The sequence below is a fragment of the Chionomys nivalis genome, chromosome 19, assembly GCF_950005125.1.
Source record: "Chionomys nivalis chromosome 19, mChiNiv1.1, whole genome shotgun sequence".
Taxonomy (NCBI): Eukaryota; Metazoa; Chordata; class Mammalia; order Rodentia; family Cricetidae; genus Chionomys; species Chionomys nivalis.
In genome coordinates this window covers 29,485,293-29,497,401 of record NC_080104.1, presented here as the reverse complement: position 1 = coordinate 29,497,401, position 12,109 = coordinate 29,485,293, and the positions used below count along the sequence as shown (strand labels likewise).

Below are 12,109 nucleotides of genomic sequence, written 5' to 3'. Positions count from 1 at the left end.
AGTTGTGATGCAGTTATCCTGCAGTCTGGCAGCTCACATCTATAATTTCAACGCCGTGTTACACACACACACACACACACACACACACACACACGCTTTAAACAGGACTGTTTACTTCTAAGCAGACTGGAGCTAGACTGAAGGGCACTTGTTTCCTAAAGTACTGATAAATAAAAAGAAAGTGCCTGCTGCTATTGTGGGATCCAGGTGGCAACCCATCAGGCTGAGAGCAAGTACCAAGAATGTGTAACAGCTGGGTCACTCACCTGAGAACACTTCAGAGCACCGGTCACAAGGAGGTAACCGTCCTGCACTTGGAACTATATGTGTGTGTGTGTATAAATATACATTATATAAATATAAATATATATTTGAAATTGGGGAAACAAGACAACAGATCCCTTTTCTTCCCTCCCTTCTTTTATTTAAAGGTCAGTCCTGGCTACCCAGAGAAACTTGCCAAGTTTGTAACCCACATTTGCCATTTGGCCAGGTCCAACAGTTTCCAGCCATTGTGTCAAAAGGAACAGTGCACGACAGTTAGTAGCTTTGAGTTTTTTTTTTCTTTTTAGACAAAACCATCTGCCCAGGATTTAGATTCTCTGATACTCCAGCTAACTTTTCAGGGTTGAGATTCATCCCAATGATCTGTTTTTGTTGCTGGTTTTAAGACTTGACCTCCCTAAGTAGCCCAGTCTGACCTTGAACTCAAGCGACCTAACCTTTGGAGTACACCCGTGCTTTACAGCCCTGGGCTCCACGCTCCGCAGCATTTTGAGGAAGAAGGGAAAATGAAAGGGTAGAACAAAGAACAGAAAGGGCTGTGTGTAGGTGGGTAGGGGGCTCCACCTGAGTCTGCACTGCTCGCAGAGTCCGGGTACTCCCGAACACAGAGCCCTTTGTCTTTGAAATAAAAACCGAATTTGTGCAAAACATTAAAGGAATAGCCATTTCCGCTTCCTTTTTAGGTGATATAATCAAACCCAGGAGCTACCACGTCGTCTCACGGTTAGAATTATCTTCTCCTTGCCTTGACAGGAGAGCACAGCCACTGCACAGACAAGGCACCAATTCGCAGGAATGACACAGCAAGTAGGGGAAAAAACCAAGCCTTTCTCCATGGTACCCGAACACCAACGCTACCCTTTTCTGAAATCTGTGCTCAGTTAGAGGGTGTTGTGATCTGCCATGCCCAAAGGAGCCACCTGCATTCTTCTAACTACAGCTTGTGCTATTTTCTTATTTAGGGAAATTGTGTAATTTGATTAAACACAAACAAAGAAAACTCAGACTGTAGGAGACTATCATAATACTAACAGTAAGAGCAGCCATCTTGTTACAGACCTCACTTCTTCCTCGTGACTCATGTAACAAAGTCTCCCTTGACTCTAGGAGGTCAGGACCATTGCAGCCTGACGATCATTACCACTAGTGGGCACATAATTAGAACATATTAAAATACCTGCAGACGGGGGTTCCCACTCGCGCTAACGCCTTTCACGCCTCTCACACCCTCCCGGTCACACTTATTAGCATATCCTTGGAAACAAACAGAGAAGCTCACTTTAAATAATCAAGTATTCCAAATATTCAAGTGAATAGGTTTTATTAAATGCATACTAATATCTTTCTCTAGTATGTGAGTATACATAATAAATTAAAATGCATATTTATTAAATATAAGTAGATATAATACCAGAACATGATTATTCCAGATGAGAAATCAAAATAAACCCACTTTTAAAGTATCTTTTGGTCACTCCAAATTGATACTGTTCATAAAAAAATACACCAATTTTCCCTGGGGAAAAAATTAATTCCATAGCAATGAAGTTAAGGGACATGTTTTATTTCATAGCTTTTTTTTTGCAAGCGAAATTGCTGTTACAAAATGAGTTCAATGATACAGGGGCTGCTGTCCACCCAAGCGAAGCAAACCTCACGTTTATACGAATGAACTTTGCATCACTTCTTACAGGAGAGACGGCGGATAACCCAGGAGGGCACGTCTGGCTGCATCTAAAGCAACGGAACAAGGATGCTGGGAGGTGCTTGCACACCATGGTACCCACAGCTGCTTGAAGCAATCTCCTGGGGTTCTCCGTTGGTTACGGCTTGAAGACCTGCGTGTTGATGTGGTTTTCCTTTTGCTTTCCTTCTAATTTACAGTTAAAGCATCTCAAAAGAAAGACTTCCCTGCTATGTCTGTCAGATGTTCAGAATTTTCATAGAAACAAGAAGTGTCATGAGGTATCCCTTAATGTCAGCTATGTAGCGCTGTGGTTGTCGGAGAGGATGGAGACTTACCTGTCGGTACAGTAACTGCCTTTAGTGTGTGTGTCTACACGTGACGGTGCAGGAACATTATCTGTTCATGTTAAATTCTTTCTTCCTCATCACATATGATGTGACTTTTACCCCAGAAAAATCTGACCAAAAAGTGATACAGATCAAATAAAAAGACAAATACACAAATAAGGCCATCTGCAGAATTTAAAACTTGCCTCCTGCAATATTTCACAGTAATCTCGAAATCATATTTTACATCATTCACTTAAATAATAAATGCTCAGAGGAGGGCTTGTTGGCGCCCGGTGCACTATCTCTTCGAAGACTTGTCTAGTCTGCTGGCAGGTGACTTCCTCTGGGGCGTGGGGATCTTAGATGGCTTGCCTGTGGACGGCCGAGAACCTGCTCGGGGCACAGGTCTGTGTGTCTGTGGGACAGTCTCCACGTCTGAGCACACAGACTGGATTTCCGAAATGTCAAAGTCTGATGCGTCACTGCCTCGGCGGCTGCTGGCCCTGCTGCCAGCTTTGCTTCCAGCTCTGCTTCCAGGGCGGCTTGGAGTCTTCCTGGATTCTGAGGAGAGGGGAGACAGAGGCGCCACGTTTAATCTCAACATGCTTGTCTAGGGCTCAGCATTCACATACAAGCCCTTTGGTCTTGTGGCTTCTCGTTATCACTCAAGGGCAGGCAGCCTCATCCTGAGCAAACGTTGAAGAGCGACATCTAGACTGGCACCCCAAAGGTAAGGTTGGACTTACCCCATTTAAAACTTAGTATGTGTCCGTTACAGGTAGACACAAAGAACACCCCTTTGTGTTCTTGGAGGGTTGAAGCCTGCTTGTTTGAAGCGCCCACAGACCCTCAGGTATAAGTCTTGTCTGAGGGGACGTGACTTAAATCATGTGAGAAGTGTCCCTCATGTTGAGCTCAGAGCTTGGTAGGGCTGGAGTGTCACTAAATTCATTAGTCTTTGATGGAAGGGCCAGTAACAGTTACCTGGCACAGCCCCATGCGCTCCCTGAGTGGCAAGAGGTTCCCAGAGCGAGGGGTACAGTGCTGAGCTATGTTTATGCCCCAGTGTTTGGTGCTGTCCAAAGAGACTCCTGGTCACTCTGCTAGGAGTCATTTACCCCTCTTTGTTGGAGGATTAGGGCTTCATTTCACGTCAAAAGGATACAGTACTGACAAAAAATTCCCTTTCAAATGAGGAAGAGAGGGAACTTTAAGCCTGAGGTCATTGTTCAAGAAAGAAATGGCCACACTCACCGGCAAGCTGTGTTCGGACTCTGGCAGCTGCTGCTGTAATCAAGGCTCTGTCCTCCCCGGAGTGGAAGCCTTTCCCTGATAGATACCCTGGGAGCCGCAGCTTGCTTCCCTGGATTGGCGTTCCCTGTGTGTGACCAGTGCACAGACCACGTGAGACTTTGCCCGTGTTTCCCGATATTCCACTGACATACTTTACTCATGGCTGGACATCTATGCACGTCCTCTGAGGAGGCAGACATGCTTCAGTTAAGTAAGGCTCTCACTTGCTTTCCTCCTCCAGTGTTTTATTAAGACTGACATAAAGGAAGCCTCCTGAAGAAAATGGCTTTGTGATGGAAAGTCCCCCAAAGAACACAAAAGTCACGGCGAGGAAAACAAGGCAGACTGAACAGTGGGGATGTTAGTATCTCAGACTGTCAGTGTTACAGTGTTAGACAGCTGTCCCCAGGATGGTGGCTATGCAGGGAAGGGAACAGAGGGCTGCAACTGTGCCGGAATGTTCCTCTGCCGTCCATGTCCTCAGGAAAACGAGGCAGATGTAAACAGAGGCAGGACGATGAAAGCAGGAAAGGATACCCGATAATAAGACAGCTCGGAAAAGCTTAAAAAGGACGTGTGATTGTCTAACTCCACACTGAATGTGTTCACGTCTTGGCCTATCATAGTGTTGTTTACTCTTTGTGGTACTGGCTCAACCGTACAAAACTTACAGGCAATACTTTCGGGATACTTGCTTCAAACTCTGAGGAGTTGCTTACAACATGCAGGGCGGTTTCTCCACAGCTAAAAATACCATCTCTAGTGCATAAGGGTTTCATATTTGTCAAGGGGCACACAGCCCAGGAGCCACAGAGAAAGCATAGCTAAAAAAAATGATGACTATATTTTGAAAACAATCTTCACGTTAGAGTCTAAAATTCTTAATAAAGCATATGCAGAACTTTTGATACTGATCTTATCATTTGATAATGCACTTATTGGAGTTAGTATTGGATTCCTACCCTCTGTCTTCCTGTGCATTCTACACATATACCCAAGTGCGAGGAACATTCTTTTAAAAACAGGCATGTAGCCCAGGCTGACCTCAGACTCTCCCTTCCTTCCCACTCCGAGTGCTGGAACTCACTGCCCACACGAGGTCCAGCACAGCACTTCCTGTTTGTTTTGTTTTGCAAAACAGGGTTTCTCTGTGTGGCCCTGGCTATCCTGGAACTCACTCTGTAGACCAGGCTGGCCTCGAACTCACAGAGATAGATCCACCTGCCTCTGCCTCTGGGATTGAAGGCGTGCTCCACCACCGCCTGGCTCCAGCATACTACTGATGTATGACTTACGCATGGAAACACTGTCAACATGCTTTCTCATATTAGCCAGAGTTAGACCTCACAATCGCCTCACCACCCAGGATCTGACAATGTGGATTTAGTGAAATTCCTCATCTAGAAGGAATCTAAACTGCCCCCAGGGAGCCACCGCTGATGATGATTGGAGTTATCATGTGGCATTACAGAAGCCAGAGTCCTATGCGTGACAAGAGTGCCGTCCCTCACTCTGACCGTTGTGACTGGACTCTCTCTCTGTCTCTCTCTCTCTGTCTCTCTCTCTCTGTCTCTCTCTCTCTGTCTCTCTCTCTCTGTCTCTCTCTCTCTCTCTCACACACACACTGCTCCATGAAGGCACACTGCTTTTTTCTTTCTTCCTTTTTAATGTTGTGAGGTTATCCTTTAAGATTAAACAGACCATTGCATCAGTTCAACTAATGTACTTAGGCTTTATTATGGGCGTGTGCATGCACACGTGAGTGCAAGTGTGCTGAGCCACAGACAGATGTTGGGCACCCTCCTCTGCCGCTTTCCGCTTCTGAGACAGGGTTTCTCACCAATTCCCTAGCTCTACCCCACGCATCCCGCTTTTAGGTGAGTTCTGGGGATCTGAACTCAGGGCTCATGTTTGCACAGTGGGCACTTACCAATCTAGTCCTTTCTTTCCCCGGTCCCTACTTTAATGGGGTATTTGCTACTTTTTTGTTTGTTTGTTTTTTGAGACAGGGTTTCTCTGTAGCTTTGGAGCCTGTCCTGGAACTAGCTCTTGTAGACCAAGCTGGCATCAAACTCACAGAGATCCGCCTGCCTCTGCCTCCCAAGTGCTGGGATTAAAGGTGTGCGCCACCACCGACCGGCCTACTTTTTTTAAAAATGTGAACATAGAAATTTCAAACCTGTCATTTGAGGTCCTTTAAAAGCTTCTCAGTTTTTACATAATAGATTCATAACAACTAACAGACATTTGTAGATTTAATCTATGATGTTAATATTTCCCACCGAAGGGAATAATCGGGAGTGCAGGACCCAGGGGAATGAAGAGGACAGACAATGTTAGAAGGGAGTTTGTGTTTGTCTCAATTCTTCCACTTGGCTACGCAGTGACCGATACTGAGAACAGAAGGCAAGGAGCTTTTCTCTGCCCATCAATTGTCTTTAACGTGAGGATTCAGTAACAGTCATGAAAACCATTAATAGCTTTAAAAAACAGTACCACATTTCTTTTTTTTTTTTTTTTTTTTTTTTTGGTTTTTCGAGACAGGGTTTCTCTGTGGTTTTGGAGCCTGTCCTGGAACTAGCTCTTGTAGACCAGGCTGGTCTCGAACTCACAGAGATCCACCTGCCTCTGCCTCCCGAGTGCTGGGATTAAAGGCGTGCGCCACCACCGCCCGGCCCACATTTCTTTTATACAAGGGCCTTGGCTTTCAAATTATATCTAACCAGTAAGCCAAAAAAAAAAAAAAAAAAAAAAAAAAAGCCTTTTCTTTCTAAGAAGAGAAGTTAGGGACTGCTCCTCCATTATGTGGTTTTAATCAAAGATGTGAAATAGTGTCTGTATTGATCAATTCACAGAAGTTTCTTTCAAAAATCGATGGTTGAATGTAGACAATCTAATATGCGAGTTAATCTTGGCAAATATTATCTTAAATATTCTAAATAGCTTCTCCCTGTACACCAGGTCATTGTTACAGTATGCTCACATAATATTCGCTCCTAAAATATAACACAGACACCTTCTGAAAATGACAGCTGGGTGTCTACATTCCCACGCTCATCCCTCTGATGCCTGCACCTGGGTCGGCGTGAACGAGCAGAAGTGAATGCCACAGATGGTCAGAGGCCCCATCCATGGTGAACACTTACTAAAATTCCTTAAGTAATTCTCCTGTAAATGCTGCCAGTGACACTGTTCGTCATTCTCACTCAAGGGAACATGCTAAGCTTCTCGCTCAAATTAAATCTATGGGCAAAAGCATTTCGCCAACATTAAAGTAAACTTTCATGGGCTTGAATATACGTTTTGTGTTTTATTCGTCTAAATGATACATGGAGACTTAAGTATGAATGGGAACAAAGACCACAGGAGGTGTTGTGCAGCCTGACGGTGTGAACGGTCTTTTCTGACAGCCTCTCACTTGTGTGTCCCCTGAGGACTGTTTTACAGACTGTTAAAAAGCACACACATTAAGGTAGTGGTGGCAGTGTTAGTAGGTGGTAGTATCCAATAGAGAAGGCTGTTAGGACCGGAATCTGGGCCTTACGATACCTCTGCTGACGACACGGGAAAGTCTGAGCCCTCGGCTGCTTTACAGGGAGTTGACATTTTGCTGTTTGTCAACCACGGTTTACCGTAATTGCGTGTTAAAGGGTGGAGAATCTGCGTGGAACAATGGCAAATCAAATGTAAAGGACGGCAGATCAAAAACAAACCCACAGCGAAGAGGCATTCATGGGAGACTCACGTTATACAGACAATGAAAACAAAGGTGGAGAGAGTGGATGGCAAATCATACATACCCCAAAACCAAACAAACAAAAACACAACAACAAAAAACGAAGCTTTTAAATAGAAAATTCAACCTGGAAGCTGACAAAGCCCCTAGACAGGTAACCCTGTAGTACAGACACCTGCTTCACGGGTCACGGGGCAGAGCATATTTAAAAAACCAATAGGTGGGAAGAGATCTAAATGGATGAGGCTGGTCCTACACATTCCAGGGAGATCAAACACCCAACAGTATGCTAGGGACAGCGAGTGCATTGGGAGAGGAGAGGCCACAGCCCAGAGTCCTACCTTGGGTGTGCTGGCGGCAGCAGGCACCTGTGGGGAGGCTGCCTGGCCAGCGTGACTGGACACAGAAGTGGATCTGTTGGGTGAAGCCCCTCGGGATGAAGGCCGTGATCTGCGGCCTCGTGGCCGGAAGGCAGCCATCCCCTGACTGGCACCGTCTGCTAGGATGAACTTCTCACGCAGCTCCATGTTGGTCCTTCCTTTAGCTGGAGTTACACACGCAGCAGAAGGCACAGAAAAGAAGAGAACGCATTCAGTCTTTGCAGGGGTGGGGGCACCCCAAAGAGCACGCTGAAAACTTCGAGGACATCTTTCTGCCATGCCAACTCCAACTTAGCATAACAAGAAGTTAAATGCATTCCTTCACAATGCATTCCTCTCGGATACAAGGGAGCGTGGAGATGGGCAAAGGTGCGCTTACTCTAACACTAGACACCAGCAGGAATAAACCAGTGTAAAACAAAGTCAGCATGACAATGGAAAGCTCATGCCACTGTTAATCCACCAGCTACTGATGCCCACACGCTTGGTCACCCTCACACCACACCAAATAGACAAGTCAGGAAGGCAGGGCTGTGTCTTTTTACATGTATTGCTGAGGTCTGGAGAATGCCAGTATTTAACACTGGGATTAAACAATTACACAAAATCAGAGGTGGCTTGTTAGTCATGAAGATAACATTAAAAACTTCCAGAACTTCCACTGAAGTGAGGGCAGCTAGTATTTTAATTTCAGGCCTTTAAAAAAAAAAAAATGAACCGTTTTACCAACATGCAGAACAAACACCAGACCCAGGAATCCACGAGGCAACCAGTGATGAGCACTCATACAAACACATATGCGCATGGAGCACACTCCACGAGGACCCGATGGGCAACGTGTTAGCATGTGCTTGATCACTTGGGTAACACTTGCGACAAACTACCGCTGTGTCGCGTTTTCAGAATTTCTAATTTCAGATTAGAAGCCCCAGCTCGCTGGATGGGAGTTAAGCCATACACGTGAACGAAGCACATTGTGTTAAAACGAATCATGAAAGCGAGAATGTAAAAGAAGGAAAGAGAAAAGTGAGGGGGGAGAGCCAAAGAGAGGGGTTGCCAACCTATAGTAGGCTGAGTAGTAGTAATTGAAGAGTTTGATTCCGAACGTAACATTTTACTCCCATGATGATGAACTAGAAAAAATGACACAGGATACCAGTCACATTAGAGCATACTGTTAGCAGAGGAAACACAGTATAGCAGTTGGGTACGCAGAGTGCTCAGATGCAGCCTTCAGCACACATTCAGGACACAAGTCACAGCAGAAGAAGCCCTACGAGGTCCAGCTCCACCAGAAGAAGCAGCTACAAAGCTCACCCAGTTGTGCTAGCTTGTCCTCCGTGATCCCGCAGGACAGGACACATTTGCACTGCCATTTCCTAGCCCCGGCTGTATTTACCTTGGCCCGTGCTCTTTTCAGAGAGCAATCATGTACCACAAACTGACGTTTTGCTTAACAACGGACTTTTTAATGGAGCTGAGAAACTCCTAACACCTGTTTGATGTAGCAGCCATCTTGCGGGTGTGGTGCGGCAACACCGCTGCCGTGTTTGTGGTGACGCTGGTATGACCAAGCCTACTGCAACACCAGCCAGACAAAACCGTAACACAGCTCCAGAGAGGACACAAGGCTGCAATCGTGCTAACAATGATGGCTGCTCGTTTATGTATTTACCATACTGTATTTGCTATTACAGCATGCCGTTTCAGACCGCCAGCCGCCTACACAGCTTATGATGACTGCATTTCTTGGCCGCATAATTTTATCTTGTGCTCCAGTCAATCTCACCTTGCTTTCTTTGGAGCAACAGGTAATAATACCGCCGCCCCCCAACCCCCACACCCTTGTTGTGTAGGACACTAAACCGTTCAGGTTGGTATTAAGTGTGCTTCATGTTTGCACTGTAATGAAAACGCCAGACTGACACATTTCTCTGAACACATCCCCAGTGTAAGCAAGCAGGACTGACGGACAGGAGAGTTCTACTCTTTAAGCTGCATCTTTAGCTAACAAAGAGCAGGAGGCTGCTATGTGGCTGGACTTGACAGACACGCCTGCTGACTCGGATACATCTGTATCCAGGTGCCAGCATTGAAAGGAAGGGTTCCTGCTTGGCCTTCCACTTGGGAGTCTAACGGGCAAAGCTGAACAGACGTTTTTAAAGGACTATAATAAGTTCACAGACTAGGACAAATCCATCAACCTTAATGCTTTCTTGTTTAAAATTAACAAATGCTTACTGAATAGATGGCACCTAATTATAAACTGTAATCAAATATCCATATGATGAATTAAGAATCGAGTAACTGTAGGACATGAAAATAGGAATATTAGGGCTGGTGAGAGGGCTCTCACAAAGGGCCCTTGTTCGGTATCATTGCCCATGGATGGTTCACAACCACCTGTAACGCCAGCTCTGGAGGATCTGTGGACACTGGCACATACATACACACACTGCACATGCATGCACACACACACATAATTAAAAACAACAGTACAGTCTTCAAAAAGAGATACTAGGAATATTAGAACCCAAGTTAAAATGCCTGGGCTCAGAGCCGGTGAAAGCTACAAAATAATATTTACAGTTATTCAACTTCAATGAGGGTTTGCTATTTTTATGTATTACTTTCCCCTCCTCTCCCCTCATTTAAAAAAACTTGACTTTTAGACTTTTACTCTCTGTCATTTTCAGATGTTACCATGTGGATTTTCTTTCAACGACAGACAGAAGTCTGACCTGGTGAGTGGAAGTGTTCATTTTGAGAACTACAGTCAGGTCTTACACAGAAAATCTAGACTGTATTTCCTACCTACCTGTAACAAATTCATCCCATTGGTTGAAAAAAAAAAAAAAGAAGAAGAAAGGATGTATTTTATAGACCAGTCTGATGAAACAACGGCCGTGGGACTCAAGCTGGGCCCAGTTTGCTGTCAATGAGGAACACTGGGCACTGCTATGTTTTCACGGTGCTTATGCCCCGTTCGTCTCCTTACCCCTGCAGGGATCGTTTTTCACTAAGAACTCATCCAGAGCCATCCATCCACCTCCAACACGAACCATCACCGTACTCCGCAGGATCCGAACCAGCCGCAGCTGCTGCGAGTCTCCAAACTAGGCAGCGAAGAGAGAAAGGACCTCTAATTGTCAGTACCGATGACAAGCGAGAGAATGGCGTGCAGCTTGCAGTGGCGTAAGCAACCAACTCAATTGCTTGCTTAGTTCACAGTGATTAATTAGTGAAATCTCAAAAGGGGTTTGCAACGATCTACATTAGACTGCTGCATGCCGATTTAGCTCAAAGGAAACAGTTGGGAGAAAAAAAAAAGATCACAAAGGTTAATCAAGTATAATGTTGAAGCTTCATTCTAAAGTTACAAATGATGTTTCTTCCTTGTAATAGAAACAGCACTCACAAGGCAGGAACTGAGAATGTCTCTAGACGTTAAGCGCAGCCATGAACAGAAGCACAAGTCCACTTGCCCAGGACTTACACAAAAGGAAGTGTACGGACTTCACCAAACTGATTTGGGAACACTGCCTCTGAATTTAAAACTACTTTCCTTTTATATCTGTGGCAAAAGTCTTGAGCTCCTTCGTTTTCCCTAGGGAAGTTCTGACTTGGGGATAAAGTAACAAATGCTTGTGTCTAATACAAGTTTCATACTAAAATTTCTGGATCTCTAATGGTCTGGTAAATCCATTAGCCAGTGGTTGGGTTAACATACCACTTTATATATTCCCGCAGTCTTAAAACGGGGACTGACAAATTACTAACGACACAGCTTCCAAGTCTAAGAGGATTTTACTCAAAGCTGTCCGTACCGTTGGTGCTTCCTTCAATCACCTGGGAGCACACAGACTCTCCGAGTCTTGAACAAACGCGACATCACAGGTAGTTCTGGTCATGGGCTTATGTGTTTTGAAAGTCTGATGAGTTTGGACCTGGAAACCATTTCTTAGAGGCTCACGTCCGACTGTGAAAACTACCATACTGAATTTCCAGCTCATCAGCTTAGTGAGTGACAGAAAACAAGTTTGTCAGGGGCCAACAGCTTCCTAGCAGAGCTGCCTGTGATGGTTCCCTGCCTGCACTACGCCAAGAAGAAACCCCTGCTACTTTTCTATGGTCTTTAATGCTGGATTTTAGGGTGTGAACCCAAACAGAGAGCCCCAGACTCCATTCAGGCACCTGCACTTAGAAGGCCAAATAAGCACACCAGCAGGAACTCGGTGTTTCCCCTCACACCTCTTAGTTAGCTCTTCCTAAGTTCGATTTTAAAACACTGAAACTTAAATATCCCTATGGGTGAATTTCCTCTGAAATGTGAATTTAAAAATTAAAACTTGTCTTTGTGTTGTTAGAGACAAAAATTGGTGCTGCAATTGGTAAGCAA

The 12,109-nt window shown here is 45.0% G+C and overlaps 1 protein-coding gene across 14 annotated transcripts in view; it reads right to left on the bottom strand.

The window, feature by feature from the left end:
- Nucleotides 1–1,595: 1,595 nt before the first annotated feature.
- Dst (dystonin) overlaps nucleotides 1,596–12,109 on the bottom strand; it is a 392,323-nt gene continuing 381,809 nt past the window's right edge. For 5 of the 14 annotated variants that reach the window (XM_057751244.1, XM_057751247.1, XM_057751254.1 and 2 more), the window contains 6 exons: nucleotides 10,709–10,826; nucleotides 8,772–8,843; nucleotides 7,672–7,874; nucleotides 7,144–7,254; nucleotides 3,556–3,679; nucleotides 1,596–2,862 (listed from right to left, as the gene is read on the bottom strand). In XM_057751244.1, the coding sequence (XP_057607227.1) occupies nucleotides 2,600–2,862; nucleotides 3,556–3,679; nucleotides 7,144–7,254; nucleotides 7,672–7,874; nucleotides 8,772–8,843; nucleotides 10,709–10,826 (891 nt within the window). In that variant the 3' untranslated portion in view covers nucleotides 1,596–2,599. The remainder of the gene's footprint in view (nucleotides 2,863–3,555; nucleotides 3,680–7,143; nucleotides 7,255–7,671; nucleotides 7,875–8,771; nucleotides 8,844–10,708; nucleotides 10,827–12,109) is intronic. The other 9 variants (XM_057751246.1, XM_057751250.1, XM_057751252.1 and 6 more) reach the window with 2 other exon arrangements.